Genomic DNA, 22133 nt, shown 5'->3' with positions numbered 1-22133 from the left:
TCTGATCGTATAACATTTAAAAATGCAATTGCTGGAAATTCTGGAGTCCTATTTTGACATTAAAATATAGCAGCTATAGCCTAATTGTCAACCCAAAATGCATTACAAATTCAATCACTGACTTAGATGGCACATCAAAATATCTTGAATCAGGCATTACTGCTTGGACGTGTGAGATGAAAACACATTTCTTGATTCAGTAGTCTATTTATTATAGTTCTTAATAAAGCACTATGAATGACTTTATAAGAGGATTCCAAATCGTGATTTGGGTCTGACCAAATCATGGGCTGGTGCCACCAACTGTAAAACTTAGCAGCACCAGTAATATCAGGGGAAAATGTTAGTCTGGAGCCCTGTAATACTAATTAACACTTAAGGTCAATGTGGTCTCAGGCCAATTCGTAATTTGATGTGTGTAAATCTGTGACAGTACGGATCTTCCAGCAAGACGATAACACCGAGCACAAATCAAAATCCACAAAAAAAAAGGTTAATTGACCACAAAATCAACATTTTGTAATGGCCATTGAAGTCTCCAGACTTCAACCCCATTGAAAACCTGTGGTTGAAATTGAAAAGCAATGGTGGACTTAAGATTAGGCAGAAGAGGCAATTGCCTCATGCCTCACATCATCGAGGGGCCTTGTTCGTGAGCTGAGCATAATTTCTCTGTTTGAGGATCCCCCATGCTCCGCTCAAGGCCCCCAAACCCTACATATAGTGAGACAGGGGGGCGCTGTTTTGCTCGCTCAGATGCTTTCTCCGGTGAGATAGTATTAGCCACTTGCGAATTGATGGAAAGCTGGCAGGTGCACAGTGCTGGAATTTTTGGGATGAACATGCGAAGCGATTTGTTTGACAATCAGATGAAAACATAATGACTGGTAGTGTTCATGGCACATTCAAAGGTAATACATTTTTACAGTTAAATGACATGTATTTACTATAAAACCGTTTTTTTTTATTTATTAGGAAGGGGGGCCTCAGACTGGCCTCTGCCTGGGGCCTCCAAATCACTATGTCCGTCCCTGTTAAAGAGGGCAGTCCATAATTGCAGATGAAGGATATGAAAATATTATTTATGGAGGAATGGTCTAAGATCTCTCCCAATGTGTTCTTCAACCTCATAAAACATGTTAAAGTTAGCGGCGTGCGCAATGATGTGGGCTTGTGTGGATAAAATGTCAGGGACAAATTCTTGTCCCAATCAGCCCCTGCCCACACACATTAAGAGGCTGGAGCAGCACAGCCTCAGCTGCATGTTGTGTGCCACTCCAAAAAATGGTATATTGCATTTCATTGTATTTACATGCCACCAAGTGGCTGTGAAATATACAAACGTGAAGAGCATCATACAGGTGTCTCTCTCCCGACCGGTTACCAAAGCTGCATAGTGATAAAAATGGTGGTCAACACTGCAACCCAGTGGTGCTATTAAGTCATTTATCTAGCACTTCAACAGGTGCATGTCGGCTCTCATGTCAGAAGATTTTGGATCGATTTAGAATAGTTTATATTAAGGGAAACCACTTTTAATGTTTCGTTGGAAGATTCTGAAATTATGTTTTATTTGGACCCAACTGTTTAAGGTACAACTGAAACATTATTTTGAAATGATGAGAAAATGTCAAAACAAAAAAGCAGTACATACCATAAAACCTTTTGACAAAAGTGCATTTTCTTTTTGGCGTGTAATACCCCTGTCTATGTTAAGTTGATGTACTCTTCTCAATATATTGATTTTTTTGTATGTTTTGTTATTGTTCAATATATATTTAAATTAATATATTTTACGTGAAAATCCATGTTAAAGACCCATTGCAGTCAAAAACGCCTGTGTTTTGTATTTACACACTATGAGGTTGGAATAATACTGCGAAATTGTGAAAATGATGATAATGCCCTCTAGTGGAAAAGCTGTATGACAAGACTGCCTGAAATTACATCCTGTTTTGGTCTTTTTTTTCTTTTCTTTTTTTAATATATATATTTTTTATTTATTTTTATTAACAACAAATCAATAGATAAAGCACATGAGGGAACACAAGCATACATAGATTACAAACAATGGACAATCGCGCTAGGGGCGGGGCTTGGGGCGGGGCTAGGGGGTACAATATCACATTACAATTACACAAGGACCTTAAGGGACATGCATATACTTACAATTCTAACAGCTTTTTTGTTAGTAGAGCATTTAACCGTCTTAAAATACAGTTCAATTTCTTTTTGTAGGGTACGAAAATGTGGATTTCTGTTTGTAAATTTACATTTGTGTATATGAAATTTGGCCAAAAGAATAATGAGATTAATTACATAAAAATGATTCCGCTTATTTCTATTGTATGTAAAGAATCCAAACAGTACATCTCTCCACAATAGTGTAGAATCTTCATAAATGTGTTCAATTATAAATTCATACAATGCCAAAAAAGATGCACAACTGTTTCTGGGTGGTCATTACAAAAGGAGCAATTTGAGTTGATGTTTTCCTTAAACTTCTTCATATAGTGGTTGGCAGGATAATATTTATGAATAATTTTAAAGGAAACTTCCTTAATTTTGATAACAAGTATGTATGTGTGTGGCAACATTCAAACTTTTTTCCAACAGATATTATCAATAAATCCATTCCAATAAGGCATGACATAAGGTATAGACACAACATCCTGCTGAAACAAGGATCGTATCGCTCTGTTGTTGAATGGACCAAAAGAGAAACAAATCTTTCCTACTGATGAGTCAACAGGGTCAATAGAAGGTAGGCTCTGAGGGTCAGGTCTTGACATGTTCCTGAATAACATAGCAACACCTGAGGGAATGGCATCTAAAACAATTGCAAAATCTTTAGGTGTTACAGGAACCTTGTAAAGTGATAAGAATTCATTATAACTGAGTAAAAGACCCTCTGCATTTACCAGTTGGCTCACCAATAGGATATTATTTCTGAACCAATATTCTAAAAACAGAGAGGTATTTTTATACAATATATCCCGATTATTCCATATATAATATCTGTGTGGAGAAAAATTGTGTTTATAAATTAAGGACCATGACAAGAAAACCTGCCGATGAAAAGCAGAAAGTTTCACTGGAACTTTGTCAATATTATAATTGCAAAACAACATGAAGTTAAGGCCACCAAAAGTAGAGAAGACATGATGAGGAATAAAATTCCAGATAGAAGTGGGTCTTCTTAGGAATTGTTTTATCCAATTGATCTTGAAAGTATTATTTAAAGTAGTAAAATCCAGAAAATTCAGTCCACCATTCTCATAAGTGTTCATTACAACAGTTTTCCTAATGTAATGGGTATGGTTTCTCCAAAGAAAGTTGAAAAGCATCTGGTCTAACTCCTTGCTTATTTTACAGTCAAGATATAAAGATAGAGCACCATATGTTAGTCTAGAGATACCTTCAGCCTTGGTTATTAGGACTCTACCTTTTAAAGATAAGTCCCTCTGTAGCCATTGATTTAGTTTCTTCTGGGTTTTTTTAATAAGAGGGTTAAAATTTAGTAAGCCTCTAGACTTCTGATCCTTTGTAATGGTTATGCCTAAATATGTAAGTTCTTCTTTTACTGGAATACCATAATATGAAGGTGTCACACAATCTTTGACAGCCATGAGTTCACATTTCTTAATGTTAAGATATAGACCAGACGCTTTGGAAAAGGATTGTATCACATTGATCGATATGGGAATTTGGTTCGCGTCTTTCAGAAAAAGTGTAGTATCGTCAGCCAGCTGGCTTATAATAATTTCTTTACCAGCTATGGAAATACCTTGTACAGGACTATTATTTAAAGAATTTGCAAGAAGTTGGGTGATTAATAAAAACGGGTACGGAGAGATAGGACAACCTTGCCTAATTCCTCTCTTTAACTCAAATCTAGGTGAGGTGCCATATTTCAATTTGATAGAGCTGTTACCATTTGCATAGAGAGTCTTAATAGCCTTACAGAAAAAATCCCCAAAGCCACGTCTCTCAAGGGAGTGGAAGAGAAACTGATGCTCTACTGTGTCAAATGCTTTATAAAAATCTAAAAATAATATGAAGCTATCCTCAGTTATTAGGTCTGAGTAGTCAAGTACGTCTAATACTAGTCTGACATTGTTAGAAATATGTCTGTTCCTCATGAAGCCAGACTGTGTTTCATCAATGATTGCATCCAGGACTTCTTTAATTATTTTTACAAGTAGTGAGGCTAATATCTTATAGTCATTATTAAGAAGACAAATTGGACGCCAGTTATCGATGAGCAGCACCACTTTTTTAGGCTTAGGTATCAGTGTTATTAACCCCTGACTCATTGTAGGAGGGAGAACATTGTTTTTAATACTCTCTAAAAAGACTTCAAATAGGAAGGGAGCTACTTGTTCAGAAAAATAATTTGTAAAATTCTGATGTAATTCCATCAACACCTGGTGATTTATTGTTCTTTAGATGTTTGATAGACTCTATAATCTCTTCAACTTTGATGGGTTCATCACACTGTTTAGATTCTATATCACTGATAGAGTGAACATTATTCAGTGAGTTAAAAAACATATCTGTGGATTCCTGACAGTACGTAGAGCTATACAATTTTCTGTAAAAATTGCTGCAGTATTTAGCGATTCATTTTTGGTCATCTGTAATAACACCATCAATGTTTAACTTATGGATAGTGTTATTTTTAGAGTGAAATTTCTCAAGTCTAAAGAAATAGGATGAATTCTGTTCTCCCTCCTCCATCCATTTTTTCCTAGATCTAATAAAGGCTCCTTCTGCTTTTAATTTATATATATTATCCAGTTTATTTTGTAACTCAATTAGTTCCATCTTCTCCTCCCCCAAGAGGTCAGCTGGGGACCTCTGAGAAAGGGAAGTTATCTTAATGATCACCTTTTCCTCCTCAGCTCTTCTGGTCTTAGCAAGATTACTACCATATTTTCTAAGATATTTGGACACCTCAAATTTAAAGAGCTCCTAGTTCTTGCAATAAGATTTTTCTTCACAAGCCCTTTCCCAAAAGTGTGAGAGCAGATCTTTAACCTCAAATGTAACTATATCATTATATAATAATGAGCTATTTGGCTTCCACATCACATTACATCCTGTTTTGGTCAGATGGAGTTTGGACTGCCTGGTGACATCACCAGGTGGTAAATTAGTTAATAGACCAATAAGAAAGAGAGTTCCATACCTCTCTGCCAATAATAGCTAGTTTTTAGTTTCCCCCTCCCCCCTCAAACCACTTCCAGATAGTCCTAGCAAAATTCTTGCTTGAGAAATTGCTCTTTGGTAAGAAGCTATTTTTTACATGGAACCTGGAAACTAAACACTGTAGGCAACAGTAAGCATCTGCCTCTGATTCCAAAGGTTACAAGTCTGAAACCAGCAATAGAAAGTTGTTTTAGATTTTGAATTCGGGGGGAAATGCCTAACCTTAAGATTTCGGCGTTAATGCCTCAACTTAACCTTAAACACTTTGAAATGTGATGTTTGAGAAACATGGATGAATGTCTAATTCTGACGTGAGACTGTGAGAGATTGTTGGTAGTGGCTTCCGAACAGCGCCCGTCTGCTACCCAGTCATTTTAGAACAGTCATCCCATTTAAGGCTACACTGCCATCTAGTGGCAAAATAACTGTCAAACCTAAAATAACAAAACATTGTATAATTTACAAAGAAAGGACTGGATAACACAATTTACTCTTACATTCACTGTACTTTGTTAGACTTTACATTCAACATAAAATCAGATAAAATAGCATGTGTGATTTTTGCACTCGGCCTACATTTCCCATGACCAGAAGTGCTGTCTGTGCGCGCAGATTCTTTGCACAGCTCCTGCGCGTTCAATTTCACTGATCTGTAAACAACTGGGATGGGACCAATACGTGCTATGTGGTCTGTACTTATATGTTTGGGTGATGATGCTGCGAACGTGTGCATCTGCTGAACAGTATGTTGCTTATGCATTTAACCTTGGTTTTATTTTGGCTTAAAGGAGACGCAACAAAGTGGTAACGCGACATGGCCCGTGCAAATAGTTAGGTTTACTATAGCTTTAAGAATGCAAAAATAGTGTCTGGTTCTTTAAAAATGGATATTGGTTTATTATTATAGTAGGAATTAAGGAAAGTTTTTATTATTGATCAATAACGCTTATAATTTGCGGACTAGGCCCGAATTCTGTGAATTATGTCACAGTCGGATTACGGCCTTTAGCTAGCAATCCAAGCGTTTTGATCGATGTGATATCAAATGTAATCATTTGTTTACTGTCAGTACAGTATCAGAGAAAGTAATAAATACGTTCCGGGAAAAAAGGGTAAGAACCGGGAACACGCGGTGATGGAGCCGCAAATCACCCAAATAGGCGAAAACAATAAAAGGGATGAGCCCGAGGATGACAAGGCCACGGTACAATCCCCGGCCTCGAGTGCAGCGGTCACCCCGCGCAGGACTTCGAGAGGCCGAGGAGTTGGCCGGAAGAAGGGGGTTTCTCCTTCGCCGTGTACGAATGGAGCAACACCAGGCACTCCGAGTTCTGGACGAGTGTTACGGGACCGGTCTACACGAACACTACCAGCTTGGTTGCAGAGCGAGAAGAGTGACCATGCAGAAGAATCGAGCGCTGACAAAGCCGTAAACCGCCGGAGGAAGGCTGCTTGTCCACGATCCAGGAAAAATGCATCCTCCGCAGCTTCTACAGAGAGTACCGGAGAGGTCGGGGATGACCGTAGTCAAGCTCATGAGTACGTTCGTATACGCCTTTAGTACACCATAAATTGCAATATAGCGGTGTCCTCTGCAATAAACGTAACATCTTTACATGCCTGTGAAATTGTTAGCCAGCCAAGTTTGCTTGTCAACATTTTACGGTCATAAAACCGGTTGTATGCATAGCTGCTAATTGTATACCCTGACATGTACGTATTCCAGCACAGTTCCTTTAAAAAGGGAGGAGGAAGAGGGAGGGGTAATACCTGGTTTTAATGTCTAATGTTCTTTACCTGTCCTCTCATTCCTGGTGTGAGCGGTTTTGTCAAGTTGCAACCTGTATGTAAGCAGTCTTGAATGACAGCAACTCATGATTATGTCATATTGTATGTACATAGCTGGATTAACAGAAAGTCAGCCGGGAAGTTATCACTATTTTGATAAATCTTTCTCTGCAGCTCGGGGCACCCAAGGAAACCCACCGATGTTCAAGGTAGGTGACCACCCTCATACATTGCCTGATAAACTAGACAAAGATATGTGGCTACAGTAACAAGACTAGTAAGACACACCTTGAATTAGTATTCCAATTCAAAGGTGTGTATGATGGCACTCACTTTGCCCTTTCCAGTCCACCCTCACTCACAGAATGCTCAGACGCGTGCCAAGGCCCCTTCTGCCCGGGGTACCAGGGGGTCCGCCAAGCCTGTGTGCAAGAGTGAGCCTGGCACCGACAACCCAACCGGTAGGCACACCAACCAGCTAAATTGTGTTTGGGATTAAACTGAGTGTGCTAAGAACGTCTTGGGTTGTATGGACACCTGGGGTTAGATTTTTTTTTCTTTTCTGGTCGGTTATATCAACTCTGTGGGGGTTGGGCCGTTCCCGAGACAGAGGGGAATGTTTCATCCTGAAAAAGCCCAATCAAATTGTGATTGTTGTATTGGCATTGTGTGATAATGTTTGTTTTTTTCCAGTGGAGGTGGAAGCAAAGGTAGTTGCAAAGAAGACAGTTAGGATGTGAGTATACACATGCATTCCAAATCCAATTTTATTAGTCACATGCGCCAAATACAGCAGGTATAGATGGACCTTACAGTGAAGTGCTTACTTACGAGCCCCTAACCAACAATGCAGTTTAAAAAATATGAATAAGAAATTAAATTAAAGAGCAGCAGTAAAATAACAATAGCGAGACTAATTACAGGGGGGTACCAGTACAGAGTCAATGTGCAGGGGCACCGGTTAGTTGAGGTGAATAAACAAACAGCATTCTTACTCATCTCATGGCTGGAAGTGTGTGTGTGTGTGTGTGTGTGTGTGTGTGTGTGTGTGTGTGTGTGTGTGTGTGTGTGTGTGTTCGAAAGAGGCTTGGGTCTGTCTCTGTGCTGCCGTAGTAACACGGACTCCTCTCGCCTCAGTGAGAAAAAAGAGGAGAATGAGGAAGATGTTCTCTTGGGAGGAGAAGATGAGTCTCCTTTCCAAGATGACCCTAAAGACTTCAGCTTCCAGCCACAGTCTCAGAGGTAATGTTGGCGAGACAGCAGTGTGTGTGGATCAGTATAGGCAATAATCAATGGTCCACATACAGTTGAAGTTGGAAGTTTACATACACCTTTGCCAAATACATTTAAACTCAATTTTTCACAATTCCTGACATTTAATCCAAGTAAAGAATTCCCTGTCTTAGATCAGTTAGGATCACCACTTTATTTTAAGAATGTGAAATGTCAGAAAAATAGTTGAGAGAATTATTTCAGCTTTTATTTCTTTCATCACATTCCCAGTGAGTCGGAAGTTTACATGCGCTCAATTAGTATTTGGTAGCATTGCCTTTAAATTGTTTAACTTGGGTCAAACGTTTCGGGTAGCCTTCCCGAAACGCCACTCCAATACCTTGACTTTGCTGTCCTTAAGCCATTTTGCCACAACTTTGGAAGTATGCTTGGGGTCATTGCCCATTTGCAACCTAGCTTTAACTCCCTGACTGATGTCTTGAGATGTTGCTTCAATATAGCCACATAATTTTCCATCTTCATGATGCCATCTATTTTGTGAAGTGCACCAGTCCCTCCTGCAGCAAAGCACCTCCACAACATGATGCTGCCACCCACGTGCCTCATGGTTGGGATGGTGTTCTTCGGCTTGCAGGTCCCCATGTGCCCCCCCTTTGTCCTCCAAACATAACGATGGTCATTATGGCCAAACAGTTCTATTGTTGTTTCATCAAACCAGAGGCCATTTCTTCAAAAAGTACAATCTTTGTCCCCATGTGCAGTTGCAAACCGTAGTCTGGCTTTTTTTTATGGCAGTTTTTGAACAGTGGCTTCTTCCTTGATTGAGCACAGTCAACTTAGTGCCTATCGTGACAATTTTCTGGGATTTTTCTGACCCAGTGGAACTGTGATACAGTGAATTATAAGTTAAATAATCTGTCTGGAAACAATTGTTGGAAAAGTTACTTGTGTCATGCACAAAGATGTCCAAACCGACTTGCCAAAATCTATAGTTTGTTGACAAGAAATGTGTGGAGTGGTTGAAACACTTAGGTTGGAGTCATTAAAACTAGTTTATGTAAACATCCGACTTCAACTGTACATGTTTAGCAAGTTGTGGTGTGTGTGTGTGTGTGTGTGTGTGTGTGTGTGTGTGTGTATGGCTATGGGTTTGAGCACTGTGCTTGTGTTACAGTGGGGAAATCAGCAGTGATGATGACATTCCCTTCAGAGATGACCTCAACGACCAGAGCTACAACCCGGAGGCTGAGACTACTAGGTGTGTATGTGTGTCGTAATGCTTTCCCTTTGGGATTGTGTGCATGTGTGTGTGTGTGTGCATGTCAGCTCCAACGTATTATTCCCTTTGTGTGAATCGGTATGGATATAAATGTGTGCGTTTTACCCATGTGACCTGTCGATCTTCCAAATGGATCCCCCGTCTCTTAGGGATGCCCCCAAACCACGGCGCAAACCCCCTCCGAGACAGAAAGAGAAAAAAGAGAGGGAGCCAGGAATCAAGATAGAGGGCACAGACGTGAAGCTGGAGAACGAGTTCGGAGAGGGGGATTTGCCCAGAAAGTATGTTCCCCCCTCCCGGATTCTCCAACCTTCTCCCAAAGTGTGCACCTGCACTCTCCCCATCATGTATTTAAAAGCATTGGAAGTGGCTGGCGTTTCCACCATTGTTAAATCCGTAACAGAGAGTGTGCAATTTCAGACTTCAAAGGAAGGGTGTGCTAGGGTAGACTTCTGTCACTTTGGGAATTGGATCTGGCATTGGTTTGGTCTCTTGATTTCACTCCTTGCTTGAATAGAGTTCTCTCTTTTATTCTCTCTATTTCCCTCAGGAGAGGCAGGCGAAGGAAAGATGATAAAAGTCCCCGGCTCCCGAAAAGAAGGTAAACTTGACATTACTGTTTAACTGCAACAATACTCTTTATTTTCTTTACAGTCAACTAACAAAACATGAGTGAAATCATATGTATAAAGCTGAATCCTCACCTCTGACATACATGATGATTGACAGTTCTGTCATGTCACACCCCCACAGGAAGAAGCCACCGGTGCAGTACGTGCGCTGTGAGATGGAGGGGTGTGGCACAGTCCTGGCTCACCCTCGCTACCTGCAGGTCTGCCATAGCAACTGTAGTGGTCGCCATAGCGACGACGAAGCTCACAAGCTATTCTGTGATTGAGTTGTGCACGAACAGGGTTGGGGTCGATTTCAATTCAGAATTTTTTTTCAATGCATGCAATTAAATTTCACTTTCACTTCCTGAATTGGCTGTTGAAATGGAATTGACCCCAACGGAGGTGAATAGTATTAAGCTTTTTTCCCCATCCTTCGTCTCTCTCGCTGACTCTTTTTCCTGTAATTCCCAGCACCATATTAAGTACCAGCACCTTTTGAAGAAGAAGTTTGTATGTCCTCACCCATCCTGCGGAAGACTCTTCAGGCTGCAGAAACAGCTACTTCGCCATGCCAAGCACCACACCGGTAAACACACACACACACACACGTAGAGATCCACATACAGACACACTGAATGCTAACTATCCTCACTAAACATTTACATGCACACACAAGTACAGTATTACATGCAATCACAGAAGCAGCGCTTGACCTGTCATTGTTTTCTGTGATGAGCTACTGCTAACTCTCTCTGCTCCCCCTCTCAGACCAGAGGGACTACATCTGCGAGTTCTGCGCCCGTGCCTTCAAGAGCTCCCACAACCTGGCTGTGCACCGCATGATCCACACCGGAGAGAAACCACTGCAGTGAGTTTCCATCTCAAACCTCGTTTATTTGTTTGCCTGGTTGTTAATTCATTCCATCCGTTTATTTAAATGTTGCACCTGTCTGTACCTGCACACCCCCCCCCCCTTTCTCTTTTACGTTCTACATCACTCCCTCTCACTTCCTGTAGATGTGAGATCTGTGGCTTCACCTGCCGCCAGAAGGCCTCCCTCAACTGGCACATGAAGAAGCACGACGCGGATGCCACCTACCAGTTCTCCTGCTCCATCTGTAACAAGAAGTTTGAGAAGAAGGACAGCGTGGTGGCCCACAAGGCCAAGAGCCACCCGGAAGTGCTCATCGCAGAGGCCCTGGCGGCCAACGCAGGGGCCCTCATCACTACCCCTGCCTCCCTGCTGGAGGCCTCGGGAGTGGGTTGTGTCGGGAACCAGGGGGAGCTGGTACGACTGGAGCCCGCCAAGCAGGTGACCCAAGTGGGTGAACAAATGACCCACATGGGGCAACAGGTAGCTCAGATGAGCCACCAGGTGGTAGTAGTGAGTCAGGACCAGGGCCTCCACGCCATGCAGATGCCCCTGACCATCGCCCTGTCCCCCATCGACCCACCGTCGCCCTCCGACACTCAGCAGCAGCAGACCCACCACACCCTCCAGCTCCAGATGCCCCTTCATTTTGTTCAGCAGGTGGCGGCCACTTCCCCACAGCAGCAGCAGTCGCAGCAGCAGCAGGCCCAGATGCAGCAACTGGCCCTTCATTCCGGCTCGGTAGTGACCCAGCAGCATCAGCCCCAGCAGCTCCAGCAAATGACCCTGCAGTCTTATCAGCAGCAGAATCAGCAGCCGCAGATTCTCCACATGACCTTCCAGACCGTCGACGGGTCGCAGACACATCTCCAGCAGATCCCCTTGTTAGCCACCCCCCAGCAACTCCAAACCCTCCAGAGTAGCTCCCATATTTCTACCGCCAACCTCCCTCTCTTGGCCCAGGTCCAACTTCAACCTCCGCCCCAAACTCAGGACATCCAGCTTCAGGACCCAACCACTGTGGGTTGTAGCGAAAGCTACGCTCTGGACGATTCTGTTCTCTCTGCCTCCTCTCCTTCCGCTAACACCCTTCAGCAGTGTGAGACTGTAGGGGAGGGAGAGGTCGTTTGGGAAGGTGGCGGAGAGGGGGACGGAGTGGTGGAGGGGGATGTCTTGACCGATGCCACAGAAGTGCACATGCAACATGTACTTATCTAGAGGGGGGGGATTCAAACTGAATTCAGCTGTTTCACTTTACGATCACTAATTAGGAAAGTGAAACAACATAAGGTGATTCAGTCTGGATTTCGAGGTTAGGGGAAACTGGGAAAGACAGTAAAAAAAATGAGGTCTAGCGATGTCCCCCCTAATGTATTGTGGCACCATTTGAAATATATAGGGTCACAGAAATATGTATTTATAGTCACTTTTGGTAGCTTTTTAGATCTACCCGCATCAGGGCAGTTGTGTGTGAGTTGTTGCCTTTGTACATAAAGTGATGTAGCCATCTATACCCATCAACTGGCCTTCTGTGTTTGTGTGTTTAGCATTTATCAGAAGAGGCTGGTGGGAGGAGCTATAGGAGGACTGGCTCATTGTAATGGCTGGAGTGGAATCGATGGAACCGAGTCAAACACGTTCCCATGTTTAGTGTGTTTGTCTCTGTTCCATAGTTTCCATTCCAGCCATTACAATGAGCCCCTCCTCCCACCATCCTCATGATACTAGTATCACAACACTTACGGTCCTCAATTTTCCATGGCAAACAAAGAACCGAAAGCAGACAGTTTTGTTTCTAACAGTAGGGCTTAGATTCTATCAGATCTGCCCTAGCCAACACCCTTATAGTGGTGGTTTTGGAGGTGGAACTACATTAGAGTTGTTCAATGTACAAGCGGCTTACGCCATTATACCTAGAGTTGACATTGGCTGCACGGAATCACATCGAAAGAAATCCCCATGCAGCCTAGTTTACAAGTTAGAAAACACTGGAATGTGAGATGGTAGCCTTATCTAGCCTTAAACCTTGATTTAGGTTGATTGGAAATCATTCAACAAAAGGAGGATTTCTGAGTGTCATTTCTATATAGCCTACACTTTCTCATTCTGAACATCTAATTGCGAGTGGGATGGGTGTGTGCTTACTGATTTGACAGCTCTAACGCAGTTATACCTCCAACGCCGCCAAAAACACCAGCTAAGCGGGTGTTCGCGATCACTTGATCTGATTGAATCAGGCCTATAGATCGGGCATGCATCGGCAAAGCCTGGGCAGAGGAACTCGCTCAGAGACGGACAGTTTATGGGCAATGTTACAGAGGTCATGGAAATCACATTAGAAGTAAATGCTGCATATGTTGGCTCAATCGGAATTGACATCAATGCCAACCGCTTTCGGATCTTCCACAGTCCACTTCATATTTTATCCTGGTTTAATCCGTCTACAGTAATCCAACTAAATATACATTTTATTGCAAAAACATCAAATGATGGAAAAATATTTATTTCAGACAATGATCCTTCTACATGCTACATTATCTTACAAATTGTCAATATAAAAGGGAAATTATCAAGTTGATATTTAATAGTACGATAGCTATCCCCAGCTTGAGCAGCAAGGGTTAAGGGTTAAAGGACACTAAGCTTCATCTGCTCATAGGTCAGTTGGTGTCCTCTACCTTCCTGTAGAGATCCTCCTCTTCAACCACTAGTTCCTCAGGGCCGTAGTCATGCTGGTGAGCACTGGTGTCCTTGGTCCACACGCTGCTCCTCACTGCATGACACAGCTCAGGTTCACAACAGAGTAAATAACAATCTAAAACATTGAATATAAATAAGTAAGTGGAATAAACATAAGTGATACTGGCAAGCTCAGTGTGCAGGTTTATCTTTTAAATCAATAAGGAAACAAAACTGCATCACCCGCTTTCCACAATCCACTGGAGCTGGTAGGTTTGATCTATATTAGGTGACTTACTTGGCCGTGTGTCTGAGTGAGGATCAGAACACAGTAGTTCTATTGTCTGTCTCAATCGCCATATTTAATTCATGTTGCTAAAAAATCTACTTAAAAAAAAAAAGTGTTACTGACCTGTGTGTTGAAGCGCTTCTGCATCTCCCTGTTTTCTCTGGACTCCTTGGTGCCCAGGCTAACTCAAAACTGTCTACACTACTAGTACATTTACATGTGATATTTTTGTCATTTAGCAGACGCTCTTATCAAGAGCAACTTACGACCAATGCAGAGTGCTAGGAGTCAGTCAGCCAAGGTGCCCTAGTAAGTTAAAAAAAAAAACACCCTTGATTATTGTTGTTACTGATTGTTTCTTGTGACAATCTTTATTTGTTTATGTTAATGATATGGCCATTGTTTCAGGTAGCTGGGCTATAGAAAAAAACTGACTCCACTTAGCCACTGGCATTTGCTATGGCATGAATCCATTTGGGGGCACACATGAATCAATGGATCTTATCTTTGACAGATGAGAGCGTAGCCGCTAGATAGATGACCTCTGATAGACGTTGACAAAACGCAACAGATATGATTAGTTGTAAATGTACATACCTGGTTGACGCACCACCTTATTCCCCCTTTGCTCCTCCTGTCCCTCCTCTTCTTCCTCAATGGAGAACCCTCCTCAAGAGTCTGTTTTTTGTGACTAGCCGAGGTGCCACCCCCCTCTCCTGCCAATAGTCCGCTAGCCAGTCGGGCTTGCCTCAGCATCAGAGCCCGCTGTCTGATCCGTTCGATCTTGGCTTTCATTGCAGTTTTTGGCTGGAGAAGCATCAATCGCCGGTGTGGTGGGGCTAAAAATAGATCCATCCCAAAAAGCAGGAGCTGAGTGTGTGTGCTTACATTGTGACTGATGCCGGAGTGTGTTGCAGCTGATCAAAAAAAGTAACCCTGTGCTGCCTCTCCTTTCAATCTTTCTCTAATCAAGCAAAATTAATGATTATATTTTCCTAAAATTGATCCATAACTTTATTGGTATCTCCAGTTCCTATGTCCATTTATCATTAAGTGATCACAAACACAAATAAAACATTTAACGCATTTATTTAACAATGATAAAATGTAGCTTATATTTCCAATGGACAGGTTCTTCCAAAATAAATAGTTATCCTATCTTGCATACTGACAAGCGGTGTATAGAATACTCTCTGGCTGTAGATTAGTTTGCACTTGCTCACTCGTAAGCATGGGTAGGGAGAAGTTTAAACCATATTTTACACCAGTCCATTCCTTTTACATCCATGGGGGGGTAAATGAGTGCAGAATAATGGTACAAAATTGGAACACGTTCCCATTTTCTCTTGTCACACACTAAAACAATGTGAGTGTATACACACACACACACACACACACACACACACACACACACACACACACACACACACACACACACACAGTGTATTGCTGCTGACAGTATTCCTGTGCAAGTCGCTCAGTTCAAATTGACATGTTCTCTCTTCCTCTGCATTGTATAATTCTTCAACGCCCTTTTAGGAGGCACTAGGGTGTTACTCAGCCCTACTCTCCTCTTCCTAGACTGCTGACCCTCCTCCTCTTCAGGGTCTCCTCCCTGGTTGTGATGAAAGTTCTGGCGACCCATGTATGAAGAGCCTCCTGCGTTGGGGTCAGCTTGGTGTGATCCGGGAGCGTCATCCTCAGGGGGGTCATAGTCATTGGGAATGATGGAGCTCTGGAGATCGCTGTCGTGGGCAAACTTGCATTTGATCCCGAACCTGCAGCGTCCGTCCTTCCTGTACGCCACACACATCCTCTTGCCCCCTATCTGGGAGGGCCGGGCCTGCACTGTGAGAGGGACATGCTTCTGCAAGACGTTGAGCTTTTGGTCGGCTTGAGCCTTGAAGGGGTTGGCAAATACGCCACTCTTGGACGAGGCCCCGAGGGGGGGAGGGGGGAGTTTGTGGGATAGGGAGCTAGTGGGTGCGGGGAGGAGAGGGGTCCGGGACTCTGAGGGGGGTCCCATACAGGAAGGACGAGGGCGTTTTGGTTGTAGTTGGGATATGGGGTTCACCTCTTCCTCTGGGTTGGAGTCACAGTCCGACTCACTGGAGGCTGACCCGGACTCTAGGAGGAAATTCCGGCCCTTCTTCTGGGTCTCTCCATCCACCTTGCTCTCAGTCCTTCAAAGACAAAACATGCATAAATGGACTGGTATACTAGCTGTAGTGTTATCCAAAAAAAGATTTCAAGGACTTCTCAATCTGGAAATATTTCATTTGACTGGAAGAGGAAATCATATCTGGTTTGGATAGCAAGACCAATCACAACACTCCTCTCCATAGAGAACAATAGTAATGGCATCTTTTTGTAGGCACCAACTCATGGTTCATTGGACAAAGCCCATGGGAAAATGAATGGAGTTTTTGGAGGGTTTCTGGTTAACTGCCGAAAATAAGGTATGTGGTAAACACAGGCTTAGGGAGATCTTGTACGTTTTGACATAATCATAATCGTCACTTTTTGTCCATTTTGAAACATTTATGTAATCAAAACAAGCATAAAGCACAAAGGCGTCATAATTCATAAAGGTAACGTTAACTAATATTTGACTAGTGGAGTATGCATTAAAGATCAGAAACAGCAAAATACTAATCATTGTTTAATTAAGATTTAAAAAAATAAGTTCTCCCCTAAAGGGGTTTTACATAACATTGTTCTCCTCTGATTTAGCCACTGTCTCCTGTATTCCTGACCCAGAATTGGCTCTAGAAAATGTATCCTCTATATGCATTCCTCTGACAAATGAACACACCCCCTTTAAAAACCATTTAGAGTCAAAGATAGAAAACCAAAGGTTAGATCTTCGGAGCTATCTGAACTCATTCAGATAAGAAATCGGGCCTGGGCTAAAGCAAGGAAAAGTGACTCTCCAGTGGACTGGCACACTTTCAGAATTCAGAGACCGATGTACTATCGTGATTAAGAAAGCTAAATCAAGCTACCTTTTAAGCTCCATCTCTGACTCGGCTGGTGATCCTTCAAAATTTGGGAAAAACAGTAAATGCACTGAAGCGTAACAATTCTTCTTCTTCCCTGCCTAAGCGAGTTCTGTCTGACTCTGGCATCGTAACTGGGAAGAATGGGATAAGTGATGCTTTTAATTATAATTGTATCATCTCAGCAGGCTTTTTATTTGACAGAAACAGTTGTTTAATTGACCCTGGTCAGTCAATTGACTGCTTTTCCCTCTGCCAGCCTCTAGCTGACTCGACGATTAACCTGTCAACTTCTAGTGAATATTTGTTTTCATTCCAACAATTCACTATCTGCGATGTGCCTTGCTTAAGATTGATGTAAAAAAAAAAAAAAATCCACTAGGACTGACGATTATATACCTATACCTGATGACTATATCTGGCACTATCCCCAAGGTTTGGAAGGTGACCCTTTTGACTTAAATAAGTATCTGCCTATTTATAAACTTTCTTGCCTAGCATAATTTATAACTAGGGTTGACCTGATTTAAAACCCGACTGATTGTACATTTAGAATACATTTCAAAGATATAAACTTTCTTGCCTAGCATCATTTATAACTAGGGATGGTTTAAAACCTGACTGATGTACACTACCAGTCAAAGGTTTTAGAACACCTACTCAATTCAAGGGTTTTTCTTTATTTCTACTATTTTCTACAATGTAGAATAATAGTGAAGACATCTATAACTATGAAATAACACATATGGAATCATGTATTAAGCAAAAGGTGTTAAGCAAATCAATATATTATATATTTGAGATTCTTCAAATAGCCACCCTTTGCCTTGATGACAGATTTGCACACTCTTGGCATTCTCTCAACCAGCTTCACCTGGAATGCTTTTCCTACAGTCTTGAAGGAGTTCCCACAAATGCTGAGCACTTGTTGCCCTCTTGTCCTTCACTCTGCGATCCAAATTATCCCAAACCATCTCAATTTGGTTGAGATTGGGGGGAATGTGGAGGCCAGGTCATCTGATGCAGCACTCCGTCATCCTTCTCTGTAAAATAGCCCTTACACAGCCTGGAGGTGTGTCGGGTCATTGTCCTGTTGAAAAACCAATTATAGTCTGACTAAGCCCAAACCAGATGGAATGGCGTATCGCTGCAGAATGCTGTGGTAGCCATGCTGGTTAAGTGTGCCTTGAATTCTAAATAAATCACAGTGTCACCAGCAAAGCACCCCCACACCATAACACCTCCTCCTCCATGCTTCACGGTGGGGAATACACATGCTGAGATCATCCATTCACCCACACAGTGTCTCTCAAAGACACGCAGGTTGGAACCAAAAATCTCATACTTGGATTCCAAACCAAAGGACACATTTTCACCAGTCTAATGTCCATTGCTTGTGTTTCTTGGCAAGTCTCTACTTATTATTAGTGTCCTTTAGTAGTGGTTTCTTTGCAGCAATTCGACCATGAAGGCCTGATTCACACAGTCTCCTCTGAACAGTTGATGTTGAGATGTGTTTGTTACTTTAACTCTGTGAAGCATTTATTTGGGCTGCAATTTATGAGTCTGGTACCTCGAATGAACTTATCCTCTGCAGCAGAGGTAACTCTGGGTCTTCCTTTCCTGTGGCAGTCCTCATGAGAGCCAGATTCATCATAGAGCTTGATGGTTTTTGCGACTGCACTTGAAGAAACTTTTAAAGTTCTTGACATTTTCTGGGAATAGACTGATCTTCATGTCTTAAAGTAATGATGGACTGTCGTTTCTCTTAGCTTATTTGAGCTGTCCCTGTCATAATATGGACTTGGTCTTTTACCAAATAGGGCTATCTTATGTATACCCCCCTACCTTGTCACAACACAACTGATTGGCTCGAACGCATTAAGGAAAGAAATTCCACAAAGTAACTTTTATAAGGTACACCTGTTATTTGAAATGCATTCCAGGTGACTACCTCATGAAGCTGGTTGAGAGAATGCCAGAAGTGTGCAAAGCTGTCATCAAGGCAAAGGGTGGCTATTTGAAGAATCTCAAATATAAAATATTTTATGGTTCCATATGTGTTATTTCATAGTTTTGATGTCTTCACTATTATTCTACAATGTAGAAAATAGTTCAAATAAAATAAAATAAACTTGATTTTTTTTTCACCTTTATTTAACCAGGTAGGCTAGTTGAAAACAAGTTCTCATTTGCAATTGCGACCTGGCCAAGATAAAGCAAAGCAGTTCGACACATACAACAACACAGAGCTACACATGGAATAAACATACAGTCAATAATACAGTAGAAAAAGTCTATACACAGTATGTGCAACTGGGGTAGGATAAGGGAGGTAAGGCAATAAATAGGCCATGGTGGCAAAATAATTACAATATAGCAATTAAACACTGGAATGGTAGATGTGCAGAATATATATATAAAAAATAAAATATATACACACACACATACATACATACATACATACATACATACATACATACATACATACATACATACATACATACATACATACATACATACATACACATGTGCAAGTAGAGATATTGGGGTGCAAAGGAGCAAGATAAATAAATATGAGTAGGTATTCTAAAACTTCTAACCGGTAGTGTACATTTAGAATACATTTCAAAGATAAGAAAGATCTTAGCTGAGAATTAATAAAGGATTAAAATATTTTAGCGGTTAACTGTATGGGTAAAAGGCAACATTGAGATGACCTCTTCATTGACCTGTCAAGGGCTTTCGATACAGTTGATCACTCACTGCTAATTCAGAGGCTTTCCTCAATTGGCCTAGACCAGTAACTGAAGCTATTTAAAGAAATGACTTGACAGATAGAACTCAATGTGTATCTACTGATGGTGTTAAACCACGTCTCCTGGATGTTCAATTTTGGGTCCTGTACCTTTTACTGTTTACATTAAATTGCAACCTGATATGCCAATGATACTGTTGTGTACTCTATTGCCCCCACAGTTGAGCAGGCTCTATTTGAACTACAGTCTGCCATCATTGTATTATAGAAAAACTTTATTGACCTGAAATGAGTACTGAATGCAGGTAAAACTAAGTATACATTGTTCTCTAGAGCGCATGATCTAAGCATGTGTACTTTTGGATGGTGTCCATATTGATCGTGTCCCTGCTTACAAATGTCTGTGCATCTGAATAGATGAAAAGCTGTCTTTTAAAAAGCACATTGCCAAGTTAGTTAAGAAGCTGAGAATAAAAATGAGCTTCTTCGATAGAAGAAGTTGCTGCCTCTCGCTAAGGAGTAGAAAATGGATTATTCAGTCCACGTTCCTATCAGCCCTAGACTATGGCAGCATCCTCTATACTAGGAACACAGCGGCCACGTCACTAAAGCCGTTAGATGTAGTTTGTCGTAGCACATTAATTATGGCCAACAATTGTAGGACTCATCACTGCATTCTCTACCAAAAAGTTGGTCGGCCCTCTTTTATGCCACGTAGGTTGATAGATTGCTATGTTTTCATTCATAAAGCTATTTTACAATAAGTCCCACTGTACCCAATTTCTTTACTCAACTTTAGACATACGAGTTACCACACTGGGTCTCAGGGATGGCTAACTGGAAATTCCTTGGGTCTCTGAGTTGTGTCAATCAGTTGTGTAAATCAGCTGCATACCATCGTACCACCCTGCATACCACTGCTGGCTTGCTTCTGAAGCTAAGCAGTTCCTGGATGGGAGACCAGACGCTGCTGGAAGTGGTGTTGGAGGGCCAGTAGGAGGCACTCTTTCCTCTGGTCTAAAGAAATATCCCAATGCCCCAAGGCAGTGATTGGGGACACTGCCCTGTGTAGGGTGCCGTCTTTCAGATGGAACGTTAAACGAGTGTCCTGACTCTATGAGGTCATTAAATAGCCCATGGCACTTATCGTAAGAGTAGGCGTGTTAACCCTGGTGTCCTGGCTAAATTTCCAATCTGGTCACCTAATAATCCCCAGTTTGCAATTGGCTCAGTCATCCCTCCCCTGTAACTATTCCCCAGGTCGTTGTTGCAAATGAGAACGCGTTCTCAGTCAACTTACCTGGTAAAATAACAAATAAATAAAAGTATAGTTTTGTTGAACAGTATTCCAAATGTTCTTAAATGTGTTGTGTTGGTGCCTCTAGCACAATTCAGAGAGCTGATTGAAGACCTTAGTACAAAAGAATGTGTTTGTTTTTTATGACCGTGTTTTTCTTTCTGCTTGTTTTTTTGAAGTTTATATGTTGATGTGTGTATTTTCTGTCATTTGTGAAATTCAGGGCTCATCTGTAAAAGAGAGCTTGGTCTCAATATGACTTCCCGATAAAATAAAGGTTAAATTAAATCAAACTAACCGATATTATCTCATAGAACAAAACATATAAGATCTCCTAAAGCCGTGTTAACCTCAGACCTTATTTTCTGCATTTATCCCCAAACCCTATTCTTTCCCCATAGGAATTGCTGAACGAACCAGGTAACTAATTTCCGGGTTTTAGGACTACAAACTGGCGAGCTCTATGAAACACACGTCAATCTGTTCAATTCATCTTCCACAAACAAAGGTTTTCTAAATTGTATTCCTGAATTGTAACTTACTTCTTGTTGTTTACAATATCCCCATCGCTGTCAGAATCAGAGGACACGCCATAGCCGACGAGAGAATTCATGTCAGCTTGCTGCTTAGCCTTTGCGTTAACAGGCTAACGCAACGTTAGCTAGTAGCTATATTTGTCTCTCTCTTCGTCCTTAATTCGCCTTAATCCAGTCACAAATTGCGGTCTGCGTTTTATGTTTGATTGAACTGGCAGTTATAATCCGTATGAAGATGTTTGTTGCTCAATACATTTATGAATTGTTGTATTTCTGTGGTTGGTGTAGCTACAATTTGCTAATCCAAAAGAAAGTGTCCGCAACACTAAAAAAGTACTTCTGGGTCACGGAATTTCGAAAATATTCCAAATAAATAAAAGTTCCCAACGTAATAGTATAAAAGAGCCCGTAACCTGTACTTATTCATGATATATGGGCAATAATTGTCTAAACAATAATCAACAATAACTCATGTGTTCATAATTAAGTCATTTCATTTGGGTTTTAAAACAAGGTCAAATAAATGCCCCCAATGCAACACTGTATATGAAATACATATTGGTTTATAGAGAACTATTC

General features: G+C 41.5%; 2 protein-coding genes across 2 annotated transcripts; one reads left to right on the top strand and one right to left on the bottom strand.

Moving 5' to 3' along the window:
* Positions 1 to 5252: 5252 nt before the first annotated feature.
* Positions 5253 to 12517, top strand: LOC112231734 (E3 ubiquitin-protein ligase ZFP91). The gene is made up of 12 exons (XM_042311984.1): positions 5253 to 6750; positions 7174 to 7208; positions 7347 to 7460; positions 7693 to 7735; positions 8137 to 8241; positions 9407 to 9490; positions 9661 to 9792; positions 10062 to 10112; positions 10265 to 10343; positions 10597 to 10711; positions 10894 to 10993; positions 11143 to 12517. The coding sequence occupies exons 1-12, from the start codon at positions 6347 to 6349 to the stop codon at positions 12212 to 12214; spliced, it is 2334 nt and encodes a 777-aa protein (XP_042167918.1). The 5' UTR covers positions 5253 to 6346; the 3' UTR covers positions 12215 to 12517.
* A 966-nt stretch (positions 12518 to 13483) lies between these two features.
* On the bottom strand, positions 13484 to 21906 carry LOC112231753. The gene is made up of 2 exons (XM_024398514.2): positions 21561 to 21906; positions 13484 to 16147 (listed from the first exon to the last, which is right to left on the bottom strand). The coding sequence occupies exons 1-2, from the start codon at positions 21629 to 21631 to the stop codon at positions 15442 to 15444; spliced, it is 777 nt and encodes a 258-aa protein (XP_024254282.1). The 5' UTR covers positions 21632 to 21906; the 3' UTR covers positions 13484 to 15441.
* Between the last annotated feature and the right edge of the window lie 227 nt (positions 21907 to 22133).

Source organism: Oncorhynchus tshawytscha, linkage group LG34 (genome assembly GCF_018296145.1).
Source record: "Oncorhynchus tshawytscha isolate Ot180627B linkage group LG34, Otsh_v2.0, whole genome shotgun sequence".
In the NCBI taxonomy this organism is placed as follows: Eukaryota; Metazoa; Chordata; class Actinopteri; order Salmoniformes; family Salmonidae; genus Oncorhynchus; species Oncorhynchus tshawytscha.
The sequence above is the reverse complement of the archived record's forward strand: the minus strand, read 5'-3'. Positions and strand labels throughout refer to the sequence as shown.